At 52.7% G+C, this 25,575-nt stretch overlaps 1 protein-coding gene across 1 annotated transcript; it reads left to right on the top strand.

Annotated features, from left to right (window-relative positions):
- Positions 1 to 10,832: 10,832 nt before the first annotated feature.
- LOC143837087 (mitogen-activated protein kinase kinase kinase kinase 5-like) lies at positions 10,833 to 25,339 on the top strand. Its single transcript, XM_077336556.1, has 11 exons — positions 10,833 to 10,974; positions 11,287 to 11,347; positions 11,895 to 12,000; positions 15,453 to 15,514; positions 15,712 to 15,815; positions 20,921 to 21,092; positions 21,921 to 21,989; positions 22,083 to 22,166; positions 22,602 to 22,672; positions 24,294 to 24,349; positions 24,923 to 25,339. The coding sequence occupies exons 2-11, from the start codon at positions 11,335 to 11,337 to the stop codon at positions 24,990 to 24,992; spliced, it is 807 nt and encodes a 268-aa protein (XP_077192671.1). The 5' UTR covers positions 10,833 to 10,974; positions 11,287 to 11,334; the 3' UTR covers positions 24,993 to 25,339.
- Positions 25,340 to 25,575: the final 236 nt, after the last annotated feature.

Raw genomic sequence — 25,575 nt, 5'->3', positions numbered from 1 at the left:
AGGCCTGTATGTGGCATCCCTTCCTCTCCAGGCAACAGAGGTGAGCTCTTTGTGATGTCATGTCCGTTGCTCTCCACTTTCTCTGTGGAGGTAGGCCCTGCTGTCTGACTTATAACGTTTTTAGAGTCCCCCCCGCCCATACCAAGGCCTGTATGTGGCATCCCTTCCTCTCCAGGCAACAGAGGTGAGCTCTTTGTGATGTCATGGCCGTTGCTCTCCACTTTCTCTGTGGAGGTTGGCCCTGCTGTCTGACTCATAATGTTTTTAGAGATCCCCCCCCCCCATACCAAGGCCAGTATGTGGCATCCCTTCCTCTCCAGGCAACAGAGGTGAGCTCTTTGTGATGTCATGTCCGTTGCTCTCCACTTTCTCACTGGAGGTTGGCCCTGCTGTCTGACTTATAATGTTTTTAGACATCCCCCCCCCCCATACCAAGGCCAGTATGTGGCATCCCTTCCTCTCCAGGCAACAGAGGTGAGCTCTTTGTGATGTCATGTCCGTTGCTCTCCACTTTCTCTGTGGAGGTTGGCCCTGCTGTCTGACTCATAATGTTTTTAGAGTCCCCCCCCCATACCAAGGCCAGTATGTGGCATCCCTTCCTCTCCAGGCAACAGAGGTGAGCTCTTTGTGATGTCATGTCCGTTGCTCTCCACGTTCTCTCTGGAGGTTGGCCCTGCTGTCTGACTTATAACGTTTTTAGAGTCCCCCCCGCCCATACCAAGGCCTGTATGTGGCATCCCTTCCTCTCCATGCAACAGAGGTGAGCTCTTTGTGATGTCATGGCCGTTGCTCTCCACTCTCTCTGTGGATGTTGGCCCTGCTGTCTGACTTATAATGTTTTTAGAGTCCCCCCCCCCCCATACGAAGGCCAGTATGTGGCATCCCTTCCTCTCCAGGCAACAGAGGTGAGCTCTTTGTGATGTCATGGCCGTTGCTCTCCACTTTCTCTGTGGAGGTTGGCCCTGCTGTCTGACTCATAATGTTTTTAGAGATCCCCCCCCCCATACCAAGGCCAGTATGTGGCATCTCTTCCTCTCCAGGCAACAGAGGTGAGCTCTTTGTGATTTCATGTCCGTTGCTCTCCACTTTCTCACTGGAGGTTGGCCCTGCTGTCTGACTTATAATGTTTTTAGACATCCCCCCCCCCCATACCAAGGCCAGTATGTGGCATCCCTTCCTCTCCAGGCAACAGAGGTGAGCTCTTTGTGATGTCATGTCCGTTGCTCTCCACTTTCTCTCTGGAGGTTGGCCCTGCTGTCTGACTCATAATGTTTTTAGAGATCCCCCCCCCATACCAAGGCCAGTATGTGGCATCCCTTCCTCTCCAGGCAACAGAGGTGAGCTCTTTGTGATGTCATGTCCGTTGCTCTCCACTTTCTCTGTGGAGGTTGGCCCTGCTGTCTGATTCATAATGTTTTTAGAGTCCCCCCCCCATACCAAGGCCAGTATGTGGCATCCCTTCCTCTCCAGGCAACAGAGGTGAGCTCTTTGTGATGTCATGTCCGTTGCTCTCCACTTTCACTGTGGAGGTTGGCCCTGCTGTCTGACTCATAATGTTTTTAGAGATCCCCCCCCCCCCATACCATGGCCAGTATGTGGCATCCCTTCCTCTCCAGGCAACAGAGGTGAGCTCTTTGTGATGTCATGTCCGTTGCTCTCCACTTTCTCACTGGAGGTTGGCCCTGCTGTCTGACTCATAATGTTTTTAGAGATCCCCCCCGCCCATACCAAGGCCAGTATGTGGCATCCCTTCCTCTCCAGGCAACAGAGGTGAGCTCTTTGTGATGTCATGTCCGTTGCTCTCCACTTTCTCTGTGGAGGTTGGCCCTGCTGTCTGACTCATAATGTTTTTAGAGATCCCCCCCCCCCCATACGAAGGCCAGTATGTGGCATCCCTTCCTCTCCAGGCAACAGAGGTGAGCTCTTTGTGATGTCATGTCCGTTGCTCTCCACTTTCTCTGTGGAGGTTGGCCCTGCTGTCTGACTCATAATGTTTTTAGAGATCCCCCCCCCCCATACGAAGGCCAGTATGTGGCATCCCTTCCTCTCCAGGCAACAGAGGTGAGCTATTTGTGATGTCATGTCCGTTGCTCTCCACTTTCTCTCTGGAGGTTGGCCCTGCTGTCTGACTTATAATGTTTTTAGAGATCCCCCCCCCCCCCATACCAAGGCCAGTATGTGGCATCCCTTCCTCTCCAGGCAACAGAGGTGAGCTCTTTGTGATGTCATGGCCGTTGCTCTCCACTTTCTCTGTGGAGGTTGGCCCTGCTGTCTGACTCATAATGTTTTTAGAGATCCCCCCCCCCCCCATACGAAGGCCAGTATGTGGCATCCCTTCCTCTCCAGGCAACAGAGGTGAGCTCTTTGTGATGTCATGTCCGTTGCTCTCCACGTTCTCTCTGGAGGTTGGCCCTGCTGTCTGACTTATAATGTTTTTAGAGATCCCCCCCCCATACGAAGGCCAGTATGTGGCATCCCTTCCTCTCCAGGTAACAGAGGTGAGCTCTTTGTGATGTCATGTCCGTTGCTCTCCACTTTCTCTGTGGAGGTTGGCCCTGCTGTCTGACTCATAATGTTTTTAGAGATCCCCCCCCCCCATACGAAGGCCAGTATGTGGCATCCCTTCCTCTCCAGGCAACAGAGGTGAGCTCTTTGTGATGTCATGGCCGTTGCTCTCCACTTTCTCTGTGGAGGTTGGCCCTGCTGTCTGACTCATAATGTTTTTAGAGATCCCCCCCCCCATACGAAGGCCAGTATGTGGCATCCCTTCCTCTCCAGGCAACAGAGGTGAGCTCTTTGTGATGTCATGTCCGTTGCTCTCCACTTTCTCTGTGGAGGTTGGCCCTGCTGTCTGACTCATAATGTTTTTAGAGATCCCCCCCCCCCCATACGAAGGCCAGTATGTGGCATCCCTTCCTCTCCAGGCAACAGAGGTGAGCTCTTTGTGATGTCATGGCCGTTGCTCTCCACTTTCTCTGTGGAGGTTGGCCCTGCTGTCTGACTCATAATGTTTTTAGAGATCCCCCCCCCCCCATACGAAGGCCAGTATGTGGCATCCCTTCCTCTCCAGGCAACAGAGGTGAGCTCTTTGTGATGTCATGTCCGTTGCTCTCCACTTTCTCTGTGGAGGTTGGCCCTGCTGTCTGACTTATAATGTTTTTAGAGATCCCCCCCCCCCATACCAAGGCCAGTATGTGGCATCCCTTCCTCTCCAGGCAACAGAGGTGAGCTCTTTGTGATGTCATGTCTGTTGCTCTCCACTTTCTCTGTGGAGGTTGGCCCTGCTGTCTGACTTATAATGTTTTTAGAGATCCCCCCCCCCCCATACCAAGGCCAGTATGTGGCATCCCTTCCTCTCCAGGCAACAGAGGTGAGCTCTTTGTGATGTCATGTCCGTTGCTCTCCACTTTCTCTGTGGAGGTTGGCCCTGCTGTCTGACTTATAATGTTTTTAGAGATCCCCCCCCCCCATACCAAGGCCAGTATGTGGCATCCCTTCCTCTCCAGGCAACAGAGGTGAGCTCTTTGTGATGTCATGTCCGTTGCTCTCCACTTTCTCTCTGGAGGTTGGCCCTGCTGTCTGACTTATAATGTTTTTAGAGATCCCCCCCCCCCCATACCAAGGCCAGTATGTGGCATCCCTTCCTCTCCAGGCAACAGAGGTGAGCTCTTTGTGATGTCATGTCCGTTGCTCTCCACTTTCTCTCTGGAGGTTGGCCCTGCTGTCTGACTTATAATGTTTTTAGAGATCCCCCCCCCCCCATACCAAGGCCAGTATGTGGCATCCCTTCCTCTCCAGGCAACAGAGGTGAGCTCTTTGTGATGTCATGTCCGTTGCTCTCCCCTTTCTCTGTGGAGGTTGGCCCTGCTGTCTGACTCATAATGTTTTTAGAGATCCCCCCCCCCCCATACGAAGGCCAGTATGTGGCATCCCTTCCTCTCCAGGCAACAGAGGTGAGCTCTTTGTGATGTCATGGCCGTTGCTCTGCCCTTTCTCTGTGGAGGTTGGCCCTGCTGTCTGACTCATAATGTTTTTAGAGATCCCCCCCCCCCATACGAAGGCCAGTATGTGGCATCCCTTCCTCTCCAGGCAACAGAGGTGAGCTCTTTGTGATGTCATGGCCGTTGCTCTCCACTTTCTCTGTGGAGGTTGGCCCTGCTGTCTGACTCATAATGTTTTTAGAGATCCCCCCCCCCCATACCAAGGCCAGTATGTGGCATCCCTTCCTCTCCAGGCAACAGAGGTGAGCTCTTTGTGATGTCATGGCCGTTGCTCTCCACTTTCTCTGTGGAGGTTGGCCCTGCTGTCTGACTCATAATGTTTTTAGAGTCCCCCCCCCATACCAAGGCCAGTATGTGGCATCCCTTCCTCTCCAGGCAACAGAGGTGAGCTCTTTGTGATGTCATGTCCGTTGCTCTCCACGTTCTCTCTGGAGGTTGGCCCTGCTATCTGACTTATAATGTTTTTAGAGTCCCCCCCCCCCCATACCAAGGCCAGTATGTGGCATCCCTTCCTCTCCAGGCAACAGAGGTGAGCTCTTTGTGATGTCATGTCCGTTGCTCTCCACGTTCTCTCTGGAGGTTGGCCCTGCTATCTGACTTATAATGTTTTTAGAGTCCCCCCCCCCCATACCAAGGCCAGTATGTGGCATCCCTTCCTCTCCAGGCAACAGAGGTGAGCTCTTTGTGATGTCATGTCCGTTGCTCTCCACTTTCTCTCTGGAGGTTGGCCCTGCTATCTGACTTATAATGTTTTTAGAGTCCCCCCCCCCCATACCAAGGCCAGTATGTGGCATCCCTTCCTCTCCAGGCAACAGAGGTGAGCTCTTTGTGATGTCATGTCCGTTGCTCTCCACTCTCTCTGTGGATGTTGGCCCTGCTGTCTGACTTATAATGTTTTTAGAGATCCCCCCCCCATACCAAGGCCAGTATGTGGCATCCCTTCCTCTCCAGGCAACAGAGGTGAGCTCTTTGTGATGTCATGTCCGTTGCTCTCCACGTTCTCTCTGGAGGTTGGCCCTGCTATCTGACTTATAATGTTTTTAGAGTCCCCCCCCCCCCATACCAAGGCCAGTATGTGGCATCCCTTCCTCTCCAGGCAACAGAGGTGAGCTCTTTGTGATGTCATGTCCGTTGCTCTCCACTTTCTCTCTGGAGGTTGGCCCTGCTATCTGACTTATAATGTTTTTAGAGTCCCCCCCCCCATACCAAGGCCAGTATGTGGCATCCCTTCCTCTCCAGGCAACAGAGGTGAGCTCTTTGTGATGTCATGTCCGTTGCTCTCCACGTTCTCTCTGGAGGTTGGCCCTGCTGTCTGACTTATAACGTTTTTAGAGTCCCCCCCGCCCATACCAAGGCCTGTATGTGGCATCCCTTCCTCTCCATGCAACAGAGGTGAGCTCTTTGTGATGTCATGGCCGTTGCTCTCCACTCTCTCTGTGGATGTTGGCCCTGCTGTCTGACTTATAATGTTTTTAGAGTCCCCCCCCCCCATACGAAGGCCAGTATGTGGCATCCCTTCCTCTCCAGGCAACAGAGGTGAGCTCTTTGTGATGTCATGGCCGTTGCTCTCCACTTTCTCTGTGGAGGTTGGCCCTGCTGTCTGACTCATAATGTTTTTAGAGATCCCCCCCCCATACCAAGGCCAGTATGTGGCATCTCTTCCTCTCCAGGCAACAGAGGTGAGCTCTTTGTGATTTCATGTCCGTTGCTCTCCACTTTCTCACTGGAGGTTGGCCCTGCTGTCTGACTTATAATGTTTTTAGACATCCCCCCCCCCCCATACCAAGGCCAGTATGTGGCATCCCTTCCTCTCCAGGCAACAGAGGTGAGCTCTTTGTGATGTCATGTCCGTTGCTCTCCACTTTCTCTCTGGAGGTTGGCCCTGCTGTCTGACTCATAATGTTTTTAGAGATCCCCCCCCCCATACCAAGGCCAGTATGTGGCATCCCTTCCTCTCCAGGCAACAGAGGTGAGCTCTTTGTGATGTCATGTCCGTTGCTCTCCACTTTCTCTGTGGAGGTTGGCCCTGCTGTCTGACTCATAATGTTTTTAGAGTCCCCCCCCCATACCAAGGCCAGTATGTGGCATCCCTTCCTCTCCAGGCAACAGAGGTGAGCTCTTTGTGATGTCATGTCCGTTGCTCTCCACTTTCCCTCTGGAGGTTGGCCCTGCTGTCTGACTCATAATGTTTTTAGAGATCCCCCCCCCCCATACCAAGGCCAGTATGTGGCATCCTTTCCTGTCCAGGCAACTGAGGTGAGCTCTTTGTGATGTCATGTCCGTTGCTCTCCACTTTCTCACTGGAGGTTGGCCCTGCTGTCTGACTCATAATGTTTTTAGAGATCCCCCCCCCCCCCATACCATGGCCAGTATGTGGCATCCCTTCCTCTCCAGGCAACAGAGGTGAGCTCTTTGTGATGTCATGTCCGTTGCTCTCCACTTTCTCTGTGGAGGTTGGCCCTGCTGTCTGACTCATAATGTTTTTAGAGATCCCCCCCCCCCCATACGAAGGCCAGTATGTGGCATCCCTTCCTCTCCAGGCAACAGAGGTGAGCTCTTTGTGATGTCATGTCCGTTGCTCTCCACTTTCTCTGTGGAGGTTGGCCCTGCTGTCTGACTCATAATGTTTTTAGAGATCCCCCCCCCCCCATACGAAGGCCAGTATGTGGCATCCCTTCCTCTCCAGGCAACAGAGGTGAGCTCTTTGTGATGTCATGTCCGTTGCTCTCCACTTTCTCTGTGGAGGTTGGCCCTGCTGTCTGACTCATAATGTTTTTAGAGATCCCCCCCCCCCCCCATACGAAGGCCAGTATGTGGCATCCCTTCCTCTCCAGGCAACAGAGGTGAGCTCTTTGTGATGTCATGTCCGTTGCTCTCCACGTTCTCTCTGGAGGTTGGCCCTGCTGTCTGACTCATAATGTTTTTAGAGATCCCCCCCCCCATACGAAGGCCAGTATGTGGCATCCCTTCCTCTCCAGGCAACAGAGGTGAGCTATTTGTGATGTCATGTCCGTTGCTCTCCACTTTCTCTGTGGAGGTTGGCCCTGCTGTCTGACTCATAATGTTTTTAGAGATCCCCCCCCCCCCCATACGAAGGCCAGTATGTGGCATCCCTTCCTCTCCAGGCAACAGAGGTGAGCTATTTGTGATGTCATGTCCGTTGCTCTCCACTTTCTCTCTGGAGGTTGGCCCTGCTGTCTGACTTATAATGTTTTTAGAGATCCCCCCCCCCCCATACCAAGGCCAGTATGTGGCATCCCTTCCTCTCCAGGCAACAGAGGTGAGCTCTTTGTGATGTCATGGCCGTTGCTCTCCACTTTCTCTGTGGAGGTTGGCCCTGCTGTCTGACTCATAATGTTTTTAGAGATCCCCCCCCCCCCATACGAAGGCCAGTATGTGGCATCCCTTCCTCTCCAGGCAACAGAGGTGAGCTCTTTGTGATGTCATGTCCGTTGCTCTCCACGTTCTCTCTGGAGGTTGGCCCTGCTGTCTGACTTATAATGTTTTTAGAGATCCCCCCCCCCATACGAAGGCCAGTATGTGGCATCCCTTCCTCTCCAGGCAACAGAGGTGAGCTCTTTGTGATGTCATGTCCGTTGCTCTCCACTTTCTCTGTGGAGGTTGGCCCTGCTGTCTGACTCATAATGTTTTTAGAGATCCCCCCCCCCCCCCATACGAAGGCCAGTATGTGGCATCCCTTCCTCTCCAGGCAACAGAGGTGAGCTCTTTGTGATGTCATGTCCGTTGCTCTCCACTTTCTCTGTGGAGGTTGGCCCTGCTGTCTGACTCATAATGTTTTTAGAGATCCCCCCCCCCCATACGAAGGCCAGTATGTGGCATCCCTTCCTCTCCAGGCAACAGAGGTGAGCTCTTTGTGATGTCATGGCCGTTGCTCTCCACTTTCTCTGTGGAGGTTGGCCCTGCTGTCTGACTCATAATGTTTTTAGAGATCCCCCCCCCCCCCATACCAAGGCCAGTATGTGGCATCCCTTCCTCTCCAGGCAACAGAGGTGAGCTCTTTGTGATGTCATGTCCGTTGCTCTCCACTTTCTCTCTGGAGGTTGGCCCTGCTGTCTGACTTATAATGTTTTTAGAGATCCCCCCCCCCCATACCAAGGCCAGTATGTGGCATCCCTTCCTCTCCAGGCAACAGAGGTGAGCTCTTTGTGATGTCATGTCCGTTGCTCTCCACTTTCTCTGTGGAGGTTGGCCCTGCTGTCTGACTCATAATGTTTTTAGAGATCCCCCCCCCCCCATACCAAGGCCAGTATGTGGCATCCCTTCCTCTCCAGGCAACAGAGGTGAGCTCTTTGTGATGTCATGTCCGTTGCTCTCCACTTTCTCTCTGGAGGTTGGCCCTGCTGTCTGACTTATAATGTTTTTAGAGATCCCCCCCGCCCATACCAAGGCCAGTATGTGGCATCCCTTCCTCTCCAGGCAACAGAGGTGAGCTCTTTGTGATGTCATGTCCGTTGCTCTCCACTTTCTCTGTGGAGGTTGGCCCTGCTGTCTGACTCATAATGTTTTTAGAGATCCCCCCCCCCCATACGAAGGCCAGTATGTGGCATCCCTTCCTCTCCAGGCAACAGAGGTGAGCTATTTGTGATGTCATGTCCGTTGCTCTCCACTTTCTCTGTGGAGGTTGGCCCTGCTGTCTGACTCATAATGTTTTTAGAGATCCCCCCCCCCATACGAAGGCCAGTATGTGGCATCCCTTCCTCTCCAGGCAACAGAGGTGAGCTATTTGTGATGTCATGTCCGTTGCTCTCCACTTTCTCTGTGGAGGTTGGCCCTGCTGTCTGACTCATAATGTTTTTAGAGATCCCCCCCCCCCATACGAAGGCCAGTATGTGGCATCCCTTCCTCTCCAGGCAACAGAGGTGAGCTCTTTGTGATGTCATGGCCGTTGCTCTCCACTTTCTCTGTGGAGGTTGGCCCTGCTGTCTGACTCATAATGTTTTTAGAGATCCCCCCCCCCCATACGAAGGCCAGTATGTGGCATCCCTTCCTCTCCAGGCAACAGAGGTGAGCTCTTTGTGATGTCATGGCCGTTGCTCTCCACTTTCTCTGTGGAGGTTGGCCCTGCTGTCTGACTTATAATGTTTTTAGAGATCCCCCCCCCCCCATACGAAGGCCAGTATGTGGCATCCCTTCCTCTCCAGGCAACAGAGGTGAGCTCTTTGTGATGTCATGGCCGTTGCTCTCCACTTTCTCTGTGGAGGTTGGCCCTGCTGTCTGACTCATAATGTTTTTAGAGATCCCCCCCCCCCATACGAAGGCCAGTATGTGGCATCCCTTCCTCTCCAGGCAACAGAGGTGAGCTCTTTGTGATGTCATGGCCGTTGCTCTCCACTTTCTCTGTGGAGGTTGGCCCTGCTGTCTGACTTATAATGTTTTTAGAGATCCCCCCCCCCCATACCAAGGCCAGTATGTGGCATCCCTTCCTCTCCAGGCAACAGAGGTGAGCTCTTTGTGATGTCATGTCCGTTGCTCTCCACTCTCTCTGTGGAGGTTGGCCCTGCTGTCTGACTTATAATGTTTTTAGAGATCCCCCCCCCCATACCAAGGCCAGTATGTGGCATCCCTTCCTCTCCAGGCAACAGAGGTGAGCTCTTTGTGATGTCATGTCCGTTGCTCTCCACTCTCTCTGTGGAGGTTGGCCCTGCTGTCTGACTTATAATGTTTTTAGAGATCCCCCCCCCCATACCAAGGCCAGTATGTGGCATCCCTTCCTCTCCAGGCAACAGAGGTGAGCTCTTTGTGATGTCATGTCCGTTGCTCTCCACTCTCTCTGTGGAGGTTGGCCCTGCTGTCTGACTTATAATGTTTTTAGAGACCCCCCCCCCATACGAAGGACAGTATGTGGCATCCCTTCCTCTCCAGGCAACAGAGGTGAGCTCTTTGTGATGTCATGTCCGTTGCTCTCCACTTTCTCACTGGAGGTTGGCCCTGCTGTCTGACTTATAATGTTTTTAGAGATCCCCCCCCCCATACCAAGGCCAGTATGTGACATCCCTTCCTCTCCAGGCAACAGAGGTGAGCTCTTTGTGATGTCATGTCCGTTGCTCTCCACTCTCTCTGTGGAGATCTTGTTGAACTGCTTCTTTGTGATGTAACTCTTTATTCAAAACAACAGCAGAATCCTCAATTCAGTGCTTTGTTCCTTGTTTTTATTTCTCTCAGGCTGGGTCCTGGAGATCCCCTGCAATTACAGCTGACCTCCTGGCAACAGTTTCCCTGGAGGAAACGTCCAAAGGGCGAACTCCATGGCATCCCGTAGATTCTGGGTGAAACCCAGTTGCTTGTTCAGTACTTCGTGGCCTGGGGTCCCTTCCACTCCCCACCATAGTTGGCGTGCTTTAGAATTTTCTTGGGAAGAAAACCGGGGTGGTTTGCCAGGTCCTTCCCCGTGCCTCTGGAATTGGCCTGCAGGCTGTGAGCTCCGCAAATCACCCCCTCACCACGTTGAGGACTACAGTAGGACTTCAAGGGGGCTGTACTCAGAACCTGGGGACAAATTCCTTGAAAAGACAATGCCCGATTCACATCTTACTTCCAATTTTTGTATTTTATCATTTCAATTAGTTTGGCCATATACAGTAAAGAAATATCTATCTGAAAGGGCAGGGAGGCCTGTCAGAAAAGCAGGCCAGGGAGAATTGCTGTAAAATCCCTACAGATGCAGCCACAGTCTTTCTCCTCTGGCCCTTAGGGACGGTTTCCAGCCTCAACTTGCTCCATCTGTAAAGCGGGTGCCGTCGTGAGTTAGTTGTGCGAAAGGCGGTGGGCTGAATTAAGCCGTTGCCCTGGATCTCGGGCACAGGGGTGACATCAGACAGACAAGCAGGCCTGGCTCAGCACAGGGGGGACCCCTCCTCCAACCTCAGTCGCTCTCCCATCCCCTCATTCGTCTCTTCCTGCTTTCCTTGTCCTCCTCCTGGTCCTGAGTCAAACCAACCTCTACGGCCCCCAGGTACATTCAGCCACCCTCCTGACACTGTCACGGCTGAAGAATATCCAGCCGTTTTAAAGCAACAGGAAATAAGAACCAAGGAGCGAGGCAAGAGGAAAAGAAAACTGGGGATCAAATTGTCCAATAAGCACAGAGCTCCAAACCTGCCCAGATCTGCCATTCACCCAAAGTGCCCCCCTCCCTGGAATTACAGCCCAAGATAGCAATGGCTAGCTTCCCCCGGCAGGGCCCTCCAAAGGAGGGGGGGCACCATTAAGCTAGTTGGCTAAGTCCTTGTGACCCTTTTTCTCCTCTGTTCTGCACTTTTCTCAGCTATATCACAGCCCCACGACTTGGGTGTACAGCATCGAGAACGTCCTCATGTCCCTTTCTGGTGAGTTGGTCGCAGGGTTGCGGGGGAGGGAGGGAGGGAGGATGAAAGGGGCACAGGTGAAACCACGGGAAGTGAAGATGCAGCCGAAGTTTCAGGAACTCCTGCATGGCCTGGGAGACAGACAGAGCATCAAGGTAGAAAGACAGCGGGGGATATTCTGGTACCCATTTGTTTTTCACCATCAAGTTGCTCCGACTTATGGGGCTTTCAAGGCATGTGACCAACAGAGCTGGTTTGTCATTGCCTGCCACTGCAAAGCAACCCAGGACTTCCTCCGTGGTCTCCCATCCAACTACTAACCCTGCCTCAGCCATCCAGACCAGGTAACTAATCGCCCCCCACCGTAAGTGATGGCTGAGGAAATTCTGTTTCATTGCATCTGAAGAAGTCCACATGTACACAGGCACTTAGGCCTTGAATAAAAATGTCTGCGGCTTAAAGGCCCCACCGGACTCAAACTTTGTTCTACCATAAAAGCAACTCTTCTCAGTGGCCCTGAGTTTCTCCCCTTTAATTCCCCCCCCCCTCTGCTTTTCTTTCCCTCCAGGCAAATCCCCCCAGCTCTTCTCTCACAATTTGCTGGATTTGTATGAGCAGAGCAAAAGAGATCAGCGCCCAACAGTGGTCGTCGCCCCCCACAAACTCTTACCCAGGTAACCCCCGCCCTCCCCCAAGAAGGGTCTCTGGGGGCACAGGGTGGCGAGTATTTCGTTTGTTACCAGAGTGCTTTCTGCATTCACTGAAGACATTATCCCTTTAACCTGCGTCTTGTTTGCAGTATATTCCTGCACGCTGCCCTTATCTCCTTTCTCAGATTTTTCTCTTCCAAATCACAGAGTTTAACCCTTTGTACTAATAAGAAAGACCAGCTTGCTGAGATTTTCTTCTTTGTGTGTGTGTGTGTGTGCATGCCGATGGTTGGTCTCTGCTGACTGGTTTCTGGCAGGGGCAGCTGCTTTCACTTCCGAACTAACCTTTCCAGGGCTGCCTTCATTTTGTCTCAGCTTCTGTGCTGTAAACACATTTTTTCTGCTTTAGAAGCCTTCTTAAGTGTTTTGATAAGCAGTGTTCAGCATTAATATCAGAAGTAAAGACCAGCCACTTCCTCCTCCCTTCTCCCTCCCAATGTCTGCTTTACACAGCCGGGTGGGTGAGTGGGTGGGTGGTGAGAAATGCTTGCCAGGGCTGCCCCCCCCCCCCTGTTCTTTTCCCCTGCCCTTTCCTTCTCATCTTGGAAATTTCTTTTTTTTTTTTAATTGAAGGGGTCGCTTTACACTTGGATTCCTTTTTAAAAAAAGCAAATCTAAGGAGCCATTGCATTTCTTTCTTTTTTAAAAAAGAGAAAAAATGCCAGAGAACCTTGTGTGCAGGGCTTGTGGGTGGCTCTGGTGGCTCAGTCTGTCGGTGCCCCAGGACCTTTTTAGAGATAGGTGGGCTAGAAATCCAAGGGCATGAATGAATGAATGAATGAATGAATTAATTAATGAAGTACTTGTCTGAAGATCACAGCTTTGTGAGTCTGAGCCTAGTTGTGGTGTCGTGCTTCTCCACATGCAGTGAGCTGGGTGACCTTGGGCTAGTCACAGCCCAGGTAGAGCTGTTCTCACAGAACTCTCTCAGCCCCACCTCCTTCACAGGGTGTCTGTTGTGGGGAGAGACGTGCCTTCTGACACCTTCTCCTCACACATTGCCAGGACACTTGGCGGCACGAGAGTGGGGCCTTTCCATCCGTCCCAGTCAGCTAGAATAGATTAGCTCTATCACTGTCACAATGCAAGAAATCAAAATGGCTGTCTGAGGAAGCTTTACAAATAGCTAAGGAGAGAAGGGAAGTGAAAGGCAAGGGAGAAAGAGAAAGATACACCCAATTGAATGCAGAATTCCAGAGAAAAGCTAGAAGAGATAAGAATGCCTTCTTAAATGAACAGTGCAAACAAATAGAAGAAAACAATAGAATGGGGAGGACCAGAGATCTTTTCAAGAAAATTGGAGATATGAAGAGAACGTTTCATGCAAAGATGGGTATAATAAGGGACCAAAATGGTAGGGACCTCACAGAAGCAGAAGAGATTAAACAAAGGTGGCAAAATTATACAGAACAACTATACAAGAGCGAGCTTAACATCCCTGATGACCACAATGGGGTAGTTACTGACCTGGAGCCAGACATCCTGGAATGTGAAGTCAAATGGGCCTTAGGAAGTCTGAGCAACAATAAAGCTAGTGGTGGTGACAGCATTCCAGTTGAACTATTCAAAATCTTAAAGGACGATGCAGTAAAAGTGCTACACTCAATATGCCAGCAAATTTGGAAAACTCAACAATGGCCACAGGATTGGAAAAGGTCAGTTTACATTCCAATCCCAAAGAAGGGCAATGCCAAAGAATGTTCAAACTACCGCACCATTGCACTAATTTCTCATGCTAGCAAAGTTATGCTCAAAATCCTACAAGCTAGGCTCCAGCAATATGTGGACCGAGAACTTCCAGAAGTACAGGCAGGATTTCGAAGAGGCAGAGGAACTAGAGATCAAATTGCCAACATACGCTGGATCATGGAGAAAGCTAGGGAGTACCAGAAGAACATCTACTTCTGCTTCATTGACTATGCTAAAGCCTTTGATTGTGTGGAGCACAACAAATTGTGGCAAGTTCTTAAAGAGATGGGAATACCAGAGCATCTTATTTGTCTCTTGAGAAACTTATATGCAGGTCAAGAAGCAACAGTGAGAACTGAACATGGAATCACTGACTGGTTCAAAATTGAGAAAGGAGTTCGGCAAGGCTGTATACTGTCGCCTTGCCTATTTAACTTGTATGCAGAGTACATCATGAGAAATGCAGGATTAGAGGAGTCACAAATTGGGATCAAGATTGCAGGGAGAAATATCAACAACCTCAGATATGCAGATGATACCACTCTAATGGCAGAAAGTGAAGAGGAACTAAAGAGCCTGTTGATGCGGGTGAAGGAGGAGAGTGCAAAAGTTGGCTTGAAACTCAACATCAAGAAAACAAAGATCATGGCATCCGGCCCTCTCAATTCCTGGCAAATAGATGGGGAAGAAATGGAGATAGTGACAGATTTTATTTTCCTGGGCTCCAAGATCACTGCAGATGGGGACTGCAGCAAAGAAATTAAAAGACGCTTGCTCCTGGGGAGGAAAGCTATGGCAAATCTAGACAGCATCCTAAAAAGCAGAGACATCACCCTGCCAACAAAAGTGCGTTTAGTCAAGGCTATGGTATTCCCAGTTGCAATGTATGGCTGCGAAAGTTGGACCATAAGGAAGGCCGAGCGTCAAAGAATTGAGGCTTTTGAACTCTGGTGCTGGAGAAGACTCTTGCGAGTCCCTTGGACTGCAAGGCGAACAAACCGGTCAGTCCTAGAGGAGATCAACCCTGACTGCTCTTTAGAAGGCCAGATCCTGAAGATGAAACTCAAATACTTTGGCCACCTCATGAGAAGGAAGGACTCCCTGGAGAAGAGCCTAATGCTGGGAGTGATTGAGGGCAAAAGAAGAAGGGGACGACAGAGAATGAGGTGGCTGGATGAAGTCACTGAAGCAGTAGGTGCAAACTTAAATGGACTCCGGGGAATGGTCGAGGACAGGAAAGCCTGGAGGATCATTGTCCATGGGGTCGCGATGGGTCGGACACGACTTCGCACATAACAACAAATCACTGTCACTGTCCTGCCTAGAGGAGAGTCCATGTTTGAAAATGGAAAAGTGTCTTTGGTTTTTTTGGTTCTTGCTGCACCGTGAGCCCTTGTGCTTTCAGCTAACACGCTGAAATGTTATAATATTCCAGCAGGGAGGAGTACAGGGAAAGCAAGTCTTATTGTTCAGGATCGCACCTGGCCCAGTGATCTTTTGGAGCCGGGCATGTAAGAGGGGCTGCTCAGTCCACAGTAACCCTGCTCAGCCACAGTCCGGAGCCGCTCAGGGCCCTGCACTGTCCACTGCTCATTTGAAGAGGACGCTGGTGTCCTTCTGCTCCCCTCAGGAGGGGGGAAATTAGAGGGAACATTGTGGCCTCGCCAACACAACACCCCCCAAGCATCTTCCCAACAATCTGTCTGCTCATTTTTCCTCCCTTGCAGCAGGAAGAATGCCCCCACTACCAAGATTCCAGACACAAAAGGATGCCAGAGGTGTTGTGTGGGTGAGTGCAGGCCTTAGTCTTATCCCATAGGGGCGGGAGGAGACACGGATTTCCCTTCTTGCCTACCTTGGACAAAAGGATGGCTTCCTTCCTGCCATGTGTGAAAAGAGGCTTGAGCCTCAGAATACAAAGTGGTAGATCCAGCTTCCCCCCTGAGACTAACTCTGGGTCCCCCCCTCCCCCCGTTTCCTTTGCAGCCAGGAATGAGCTAACCGGTTGCCATTACCTGTGTGGGGCGCTGGAAGCAGGAGTGGTCCTGTTGCAGTGGTATGAACCTATGCAGAAGTTCATGCTGGTCAAGGTAAGCACGTGCTGGCAGGGGCTCATGGGAATTGTAGTTCAAGGACATCTGGAGGGCCACAATTCTAGCACGCCCACAGAGACAGATGGATCCAAATGGATTTCTGAATGCTCTGCGGGACCCAATGCCTCCCGGCAATCCTCTGAATGGACCAGTCAGCGACTGGCCTGGCTGACTGCTGGCCGCCATAGATGAGATTGCCCCCCAAGTCCTCTCCGCCCTGCCCCAAGCGGCCCCCTTGGTGTATAGAGGAGCTCCGTGAGAAGAAGCTGGAGCTGAGACGGCAAGAGCGAGTCCAGAGGAAGACCCACAATGAAGCATCGAGAGGAAGGGTGGTGTGCTCCAGCATGGTCAGCTGCTTTGGCTCCCCGAAGCCTGGGACAGCGAGCACCGCGGGGCAGAGGGGGGGTGTGCTGCCGCTGCCTTGGACTTTGGTAATCACCGAAGTGGCCGAACCACACCGGAGCACACAACTGTAAGAGAGCATCTCATAGAATGCAGCGGAGAGCCCATGAGATGGCGGTGAAGTCAGCAAAGCGCCTCTTTTACGACTTCCAGCGCGTCCACCAACTCACACCCGGCACAGTTATTTCGGATGGTTCGGTCGCTCCCTGCCCTGGAGGAAGGGCACCAAAACAATAGTCAGCCTGAACTTAGCTGAGAGGCGTTTGTGAGCCACTTTGCGGACAAAATCTCGACACTCCGCCATGACCTCCCTCCTACCTTGAACACCGACCACGAACTGGAGGCCCCTTGGCCACCCTGGAGGAAACGCTGAGCGACCTCAGATGACTCCTGCTGACGGGACGGGACGGGACGGGACGGGACGGGACGCTAGCCTCAGCACAGTCGGCCACATTCCCAGGAGGCCCTGCCCAGCGTGGCTCCTTCAAACAGCCCACATAAAGACAGCCTCCCCTTCCAGGAGCTAATCGCTCCCCTCCCTCCCAACGGGAGAATTCCCTGAGGGGGGAAGGAGGCCGTGGTGTGCCCACGGCTGAATAAAACACCTCGGGATCCGTTGGAGCCTGCCAAAGACCGACCCGTCTCGCATCTAGTAGTAGTAGTAGTAGTAGAAATTTTATTACAGTTTGCACCAGACATATAACAGAGGAAATTATACAATGCATCCCAGATAAAACAGGATGTTAAAATACAAATATATATGTATATATTATTAAAAGTAACTTTAAAACTTGGTGGTAAAATGTATAGTGGATTTTTAAAACTAGAGCAGAAATAGCTTTGAGCCTGAAACAAAATCCTCATATTTCATTTTTCATGGCGGACCCTACCAGCTCCATGAACTCTACATACTATTGAACAAAATTTAGCAACAGGTTTAGTGATTTGGGGGGATTCATCAGACAATAATTTATTGATAATGTCTGTGTTATGTGTTACAGTTCGTCCTAACTTTTGCTTTACAAAGGGGTGGATGAACTCTGCTCGGGCCTCGGCATAGAAAGGACAGTACAGAAAAACGTGCTCAAGATCTTCTATCTGGCCAGAATTACAGGGGCATGTTCTCTCAGAGAAGGGGATCCTTTTATACCTCCCTTCCAATGTTGCTGAGGGTCTCACATCTAGCATTTCTGGGGGAAATGTTTCCACCATTTCCTGTGGGGGACCAATTAGCAGCATACCTGGATGAAGCTTCGGTCCTAGACGAGTCCAGTCAGGCTTCCAGCCTCGCTGTGGGATAGAGACAGCACTGGCCGCCCTGACAGATGACCTCCGTCACCAGCTGGACCAAGGCGGGTCAGTGCTGCTTGTGCTCCTAGACCTCACAGCAGCATTTGACATAGTCAACCACAAGCCCCACCGATGCTGCGATATCAGGAACAGCCCTCCAATGTCAATCAAGCTGTTACCAGCCCACATGGGGAGTCCCAGAGGGAGAGGTCCTCTCTCCAAACTTATTTCTATTTATTTATATTAGCATTTATTAACTGCCACTCCCAGACTCCACTGGCTGGTGGGGGTTTACAATTAAAATCCATCTGTAAACAGCGTTCGCTGTCTACTTATTTGGCTAAGGCTTTGGTGGGTGGAGAGTTGGCGTGGCCAGTCCAGGTGATGGACGGACTGGCCACGCCCACTCCCACCCACCAAGCCGGCCAGCGCTGCCACCATGGCTAGAGAGCTGCCGGGCCTAAAGGGAGCCTCTCACAGCGGTGCCGCCGGGGAGGGGGGGGGCTGCGCACTCCCTTTATGCCCCGCAGCTCTCTTGCCATGGCGAGAGAGCTCCCGGGCCCAAAGGGAGCCTCCTGTTGTGCCGGCGCTGCGGGGGTGGGGGGCACTCCATAAGAATGGGCTTTGAATCTAGTAAAACAATAAAACTACAACAATACAATACAACAACATTGGTGACATAATCCAATTGTATAACCTTCCCCACCCACTCCATGCCCAGTAAACAGCAACACACCACCACCCTCAGGGAGGTAGACCATGCCCAGATGTCTGGCATATACACTTCTACAGGGAGGGACCCGATCTTCCTTAGCCCTGCCTCAACCAAATGTCTGGCAGAAGAGGCCCTGCAGAACTCTGTCAGAACTCTTATAGGTCCTGCAGAACTGTGTCAGCTCGGTCAGGGCCCTCAGCTCTTCCGGGAGTTTATTCTACCAGATTGGGGCCAGGACTGAAAAGGCCCTGGCACTGGTTGAGGCCAGGTGTATCTCCTGGGGACTGGGGACAACCAGCAGATTCCTACCCACAGAGTGAAGGGTCTTGCAGGGGCATAAGGATATAAGCAGTCCCACAGATATGCAAAATCCAGGCCGCGGATGGCCTTGAAGGTAAAAACCAAAACTGTGAACCTGATCCAGAAACTAATTGGTAGCCAATGTGACTGCCTCAGCTCAAGCTGGATATGGGCCCTCCAGGATGACCTTGAGAGGACCCTAGCAGCTGCATTTTGCACCAACTGCAATTTCCGGGTCAATGACAAGGAAAGGCCCGCGAAGAGTAAGTTAAAAAGTAAAGGTAAAGGTATCCCCTGTGCAAGCACCGAGTCATGTCTGACCCTTGGGGTGACGCCCTCCAGCGTTTTCATGGCAGACTCAATACGGGGTGGTTTGCCAGTGCCTTCCCCAGTCATTACCGTTTACCCCCCAGCAAACTGGGTGCTCATTTTACCGACCTCGGAATGATGGAAGGCTGAGTCAACCTTGAGCCGGCTGCTGGGATAGAACTCCCAGCCTTACGGCCAGAGCTTTCAGACTGCATGTCTGCTGCCTTACCACTCTGCCCCACAAGAGGCTAAAGAGTAAGTTACAGAAGTCTAATCTGGAAGTGACACTTGCATGGATCACTGTGGCCAAGTATTCTGAGGACAGAGAGGGTGCTAGTAGCCTAGCTTGGTGGAGATGGAAAAACGTCACTTGAGCTACCTTCTGTGACCTGTGCCTCCATAGATAAGGAGGTATCAAAGATCACCCCCAAATTCCTGGTGGAGGATTTTGCTGTTAGTAACACCCTATCCACACAGGGGAGATGCACTTTCTGGTCCTGTCCCCTTCTACCCAACCACAGATTTTGGTGGCCCTTGAGGGTGGTAAGAGCCCGAACTACCATAAATAATTGTGCTGGGTGAGAGCTTGTGGACATGATTTCAGTGGCAAAAAATCTCACATTTTGCTACCTTCACTATCTCATATGCCTTCATCGCACACACTAGCCATCTCACTTCTCTCTTTCATGGAGCTCCTGGGTATACCAAGGAGCCTGCTTGACGGTGAAGAGGGTGCTGAGGAGTGATCTTGTCAATAGCGACTGTAAGGTGGGACTGCCAGTTCTTCACCAAGGCCGTCAATGAGTCACCGGAGAGCATAGGTTCCCACAGAGCATTCAGGAGTCTCTCGGGCACCATAATTTTCCGCAGGTGGGCTAAAATATGCCCATTGCCCAAATGGGGAGGGAGTGGTAGGGTGCCTTCAGGGCACGGTGTTCTGATCATGGGATGACATTACTTGCTACCAGATCCACCTCTACCCCAACGCCAAAGATCAGGTCAAGGGTGTGGCCAGTCTGATGGGGCCGGCAACAAATTGCGAGAACCCCAGTGTTGCCATGGGTGATACCAGGTCTGGGCCAAGTCCTGGGGATGACAAATCCTCATGGACATTAAAGTCACCCAGGATTATAAGCATGGGAAACTACAACTGCCAGGCAGTGGCTGCCTCCAGCAGGCACGTCAGGGCATGTGGTGGAGCGTTGGGCAGATGGTAAACTAATCAGGTAGCCAAGTTATCAACCCCCTCCCACCCTAGGCTGACACATTCCGCCTCTGTGATTGATGGCGCCAGAAGGGCCCTGTACGAGTAAGCCTCCCGGACAAGGATCACCAACCCCCTCGCTTTCTATGGAGCCGAGACTGGTGAAGGACTGAGAACCTAGGCGGGGTGAGATCTGCCAGGGTGACCGTTTTGCCCTCCTGTGCCCAGGTCTCGGTCACACATGCCAGATCTCCCTTGTGCCTTGCAAAATAGTCCTGCAAGATTGAGGATTTGTTGATAATCGACCTGGTGTTACATAACGTCAGCAGATTCCGCCCTAGCCCTCACCCCCTCAAATCTGAGGATGGGGCGGAGATTAGAAGAACCGTGCATGTATCAACCAGGCCCACACCCAACCCCCTGGGCTGGGGCCCACATGAACCTCCTAGAAGAGATCAGGGCCCTGCCAGAGCTAGCACAGTTCTGCAGAGCCCACAAAATGGAGCTCTTCCGCCAGGCATTTGGTTGAGGTTGACTGAAACAACACCGTCTACTGGGCTGCCCAGAACCCTTTCTCCGATCTGAATCTTGAACCAACCAACTTTTGGGTCACAATTATATGTTGAATGTTGTTACCACAAGTTATGGACTGTTAGGAAACTGTTGTTATATTTTATTACTGTTGTTTATTGACGCAGTTACTGTGTGCTCTCTTTACACTCTCCTATGTTCCTTGTAAACTGCCCTGAGTCACAGGGGAGAGTGACATGTAAATATATTAAATAAATAAAATACATTGTGTATGCTCTGAAAGCACTCATCATGCACCCGAGAGGCAACTGTCAACGGGCAATGACACCTGCCTTTTCCTTCTCCTGCCAGTACTTCGACTTCCCTCTGCCTTCACCACTGCCTGTTTTCGAGATGTTGGTGACCCCCCACGAGGAGTACCCGGTGATCTGCTTCGGAGTGGGCAAGGGAGTGCATGGGCAGGCTGTGGAGTTCCATGTCATCAACCTCAATTCACTGACCTCCTGGTTCATCGATGACTCTGGTAGGGCTGGCCTTGGAGGGGGCATCCATTGGGGCCCCATATGCCAGTTGCAGGAGATTTGGGGGTGGAGTCTAGGGAGGGCTGGGCCTTCAGTGGGGTCTCCTACCCTAGAGCCCACCCTTGAAAGCTCCCATTTCCTACAGAAGAATGGATTGCTGTCGTCTGGAGATGAGTGGCGCTTGTTTGGTGTAGTGGTTAGGAGTGCGGACTTCTAATCTGGCATGCCGGGTTCGATTCTGCACTCCCCCACATGCAGCCAGCTGGGTGACCTTGGGCTCGCCACGGCGCTGAAAAAGCTGTTCTGACCGAGCAGTGATATCAGGCTCTCTCAGCCTCACCTCCCTCACAGGGTGTCTGTTGTGGGGAGAGGAAGGAAAGGCGAATGTAAGCCGCTTTGAGCCTCCTTCGGGTAGAGAAAAGCGGCATAGAAGAACCAGCTCCTCCTCTTCTTCTTCTTCTTGTTTCCTTCCTTCACCTTCTTGTTTCCTTCCTTCACAAGCCCAAGTAACCCTTTAGCTGAAGGCCCTGAGGTTGCAGGTTTGAGCCTTGGAGTCCCTCGCTCTGCGTGGTGCAGGCCCTCCCTCCAAAAGGCCAGGAACCAAGGCTCAGGCTGGCTCAGTTTCCCTCTGCCCAGGAGCACAGACATCCTTCCTTCTTCATTCCAGCGTCTTCTTGTCAGGGAGCTGGAGCTTCAGAGAAGGTGCCTCCTTTTCCTTTTACGCCTGCCAGGTGACAAAACTGTTCAACTTGGTGCTAAATACCTCCCCCCCTAAAATAAAAATAAAAAAAAGAAAAGAAAAGAAGACAAAGAGCAACATTTCTCAACAGAACCTGCATGGTCCGGCCCTGTCCAGGTGACCCAACTGGATGGCGAGAGAGTCCTGGTCCTGATGGACAGTAAGTGGGAAGAGGAGAGGCTGTTGGGGCCCATTTGGGGCAGGCTGGCGGGGATAATTCCTGGCTTACCTGGACGCTCTTTCCATTCCCCAGGAAGCGTCAAGTTTGTCAGCCTCCAGGGCTCCCTGCTTCCGTGTCCCCCGGAGCTCACCTTTGATGTGGCCGTGGAGTCTGTGGGTATGTTCCTTCAGCCTGCTGGACTCATGTCTGCCTCCCCCCCCCCCCCACAACCCTGTTCCTCTCAAGCAGGGCTGGGCAAACAGTGGCTCTCCAGACACCCATGGGCTACAATTCCCATGAGCCCCTGCCAGCGTGGGAACCGAAGGTGGTCTGGAGAGCCACCCTGCCTGAGGGGTACAGCCTGCATTCTTTTCTCACAGAGGAATCCCAGCTCTTGTGGGAGCCTGATGCAGGAGGTGCTGTTTGGGCTGTGCTTTTGATCTTGTCAACCCTCCCTCCCCCCCCCCCCCATGGCTTCCTTTCCACGCCAGATGAGAAGCCGCTGTTCATGCAGGGGAGGGCTTGGCTTTACCCTCATGGTGGAATGGGAGGGGGGAATCCTTCGCTTGGGAAAAGGATGCTGAACCAACCCTGGCCTCATTCTCTCCCCAGCGGTGGTGCAGGACCATGTGCATGCGTGCTGGCACCACGGCATACAGCTGAAGAGTCTCGGATCAGGCCAGGTACAAAGAGAACTGCACCCGTGCTGGGAACAGTCTAGAGGGGGCCACCAAGAAGGGGAGGGAGGTGGAGGAAAGGCTGAAGAGTCCGGGCCTATTGCGCTGAGAAAAGAGATGACGAAGGAGAGGGTCCTAAAATTATGCCTGGGGAAAAGAGAACTTTTCTTCCCTCTCCCAAAATACTAGAACATGATAGGCTTAGGACAGACAAAAAGGAAATGCTTCTTTATGCAGATTGATTAAAATGTGGAATTTGTTGCCAGAGGATGTAGTGATGGCCACAGGAATAAGCAGCTTTAAATGGGGATTAGGTAGATTCATGGAGGATATCAGTGGCAAGTAGTCATGGTGGCTGAAGGGAACCTCCCCATTCAGAGGCACTAATGTGAATCCCAGAGCCTACAGGCAGCCTCAGGGGAAGGCTGTGGTTGGTGCTCCAGAGGAACAGGCTGGCCCCTGGGTGAGACGGGAGGCTGGACTACATGGACCACTGGGCTGACCCAGCAGGGCTCCCCTGATGTCCTTAGGAAGGCCTCAGCCTCCCTGCCCTGTGGCTGGCCCTCCTGGGGAACTGGCTGGCCCCTGAGTGAGACGGGAGGCTGGACTGGATGGGCCCTCCCTGGTCTGACCCAACAGGGCTCCCCTGATGTCCTTAGGAAGGCCTCGGCCTTCCTGCCCTGTGGCTGGCCCTCCAGAGGAACTGGCTGGCCCCTGGGTGAGACGGGAGGCTGGACTGGATGGGCCCTCCCTGGTCTGACCCAGCAGGGCTCCCCTGATGTCCTTAGGAAGGCCTCGGCCTACCTGCCCTGTGGCTGGCCCTCCAGAGGAACTGGCTGGCCCCTGGGTGAGACGGGAGGCAGGCCTGGATGGGCCCTCCCTGGTCTGACCCAGCAGGGCTCTCCTGATGTCCTTAGGAAGGCCTCGGCCTCCCTGCCCGGTGGCTGGCCCTCCAGGGGAACTGGCTGGCCCCTGGGTGAGGTGGGAGGCTAGACTACACGGGCCACTGGTCAGACCCAGCAGGCTATTCTGATGTTGGGCCCTGTGTTTGAGGTTTTGGTTCCTGACACAGTGCAGCCTAAAACAACTTGCCCTCCCATAAGTCCTGTTGTCCCAAGGTCCGCCGAATGAGAGTTTCTCTCTCTCTGCTTCTCTCTGCACTTACCAGCCCCTGTTCCATCCAACCTACACATGAAGCTGCCTTATCCTGAGTCAGATCTTGGTCCATCATGGTCAGCATTGTCTACTCAGATTGGCAGCCGCTCTCCAGGGTCTCAGGCGGAGGTCTTTCCCATCCCCTCCTGCCTGGTCCTTTCAACTGGAGATACCGGGGATTGAACCTGGGACCTTCCATGTGCAAAGCAGGTGCTCTACCAGTGAGCCACCGCTCCTCCTCTACCATAGCTTCTTGGTCACCATGTTTGCTGTGATGGGAGCAAGCCGAAACCTTCCCTGCCTCCCCTCCTAACAATCCTGTTTGGCCCCTTCACTTGCAGTTCCCCTGCCTATTAGCTCCCATTGGGGCTGGGAAGGAGAGATAACATGAAGTTTTCACAGCCTGCCATTTGGGGAGGGGGGGGGGCTGATGTCTGCAGGAGCCCCTCCTGACGTTGCAACCTCTTTTCAGCTCGTACGAGAGTTGCAGGACCCGTGCTGGACCTTCCGCTTGTTGGGATCCTCCAGGTACAACCCCCAGATCCCTTCCTCATGCGATTTCCCACACATCTGTGCTCCCCCCGCCCCCGCCCTCTCTGTGGTTTCGTGTTGCACTGATACTGGGTGGGGTGATGGGGGGCTGGGGGACTGTCCTCCTCCCCTTTGTCCCTGTAGCCGAAAACCCAACTTCCCAGCCTTTGGACAAGGGATGGCTAAACTGCAGTTCCCCAGAAGTCCATGGAATATAATTCCTAGGATCCCCTGCCAGCATGGTGCTTGCACAGGAACATGGTGATTGTAGTCCATGGACCTCTGAGAAGCCACAGTTTAGTCACCCCTGCTTTGGAGTGTCCAGTTAGGCGCATTAGGGGGGCTGTCTGCAGCTGGCGGCAGCAGGAGCCCGGAGGCTGCTATGAGAGCAACCCTCTTCCCTGCGGTCCGACTTCCCCATGAGTGAGGCGGAGACCTGGATCTGCCGGACTCTGCTTCTTTTAGGGCCGGCCCTTTGTGTAGCCCACAGGCGGTGTTGCACCCACCCGGCGCCTCCTGCCCTCACTCCTCCGGCCCCCCCTCTGATTGTGCCTCTCTTCCCTCCCCCAGCACCGTTGTGTTGGAGACGCGGCCCGTGGACCACCCCAGCTCCGCCAGCAACCTCTACGTGCCAGCATGACGCGAGTGCCCTGCGCTCCCCCACCCACCGCGCCGGCGTGGCCAGTCGGAGCCACCTCCCCCCTGCCTGGCTGGCCTCTGAGGGCATCACCAGAAGGGTGAGGCCACCTTGCTTCCACATGCTGCTCCCCAAGGCGGGAAAGGAAAGAAGTGAGGCGCTGGCTGCTTCAGCCTGGAACGGCCCCTTCAGACGCTGCCGCACACAACCCTAGAGAGAAGTGGGGCAGCGGACACAGATCCCGGTTTTGCTCTTTGACTGGCCTTGAGACCTGGCTGGATGGCCGTTCTTCCCGGTTACGTGTTTTCCTCAATGTATGACCTTGTCTCAATAAAAACTCCTTCTCTGAGGCTTCTTTGACCTTTATAAAGCATCAGAATCTCACAGACCTGGAAGAGACCACCAAGGGCCTTCCCCCCCAGCCCCCCCACCTTCTCAAGGACTTGAAAATCACTCCCTCCTGACAGGTGCTCATTCGATCTCCTCCTAAATACTTCCACCGCCCTGGGAGGCAGCATATCCCATCTACGAACAGCCCTCACTGACAGGAAAGAAGAGCAAAGTCAGGCAGAGGGCTTAGACCCAC

Source organism: Paroedura picta, chromosome 5 (assembly GCF_049243985.1).
Source record: "Paroedura picta isolate Pp20150507F chromosome 5, Ppicta_v3.0, whole genome shotgun sequence".
In the NCBI taxonomy this organism is placed as follows: Eukaryota; Metazoa; Chordata; class Lepidosauria; order Squamata; family Gekkonidae; genus Paroedura; species Paroedura picta.
This window is presented reverse-complemented; position numbering and strand designations above follow the sequence as displayed.

Bases quoted from the DNA above. Each gene is read 5' to 3' on its own strand.
- LOC143837087 (XM_077336556.1), top strand. The intron at 21,990-22,082 runs GTAAGTGGGAAG...TCCATTCCCCAG, and splicing joins AGTCCTGGTCCTGATGGACA to GAAGCGTCAAGTTTGTCAGC. The intron at 22,673-24,293 runs GTACAAAGAGAA...ACCTCTTTTCAG, and splicing joins AGAGTCTCGGATCAGGCCAG to CTCGTACGAGAGTTGCAGGA.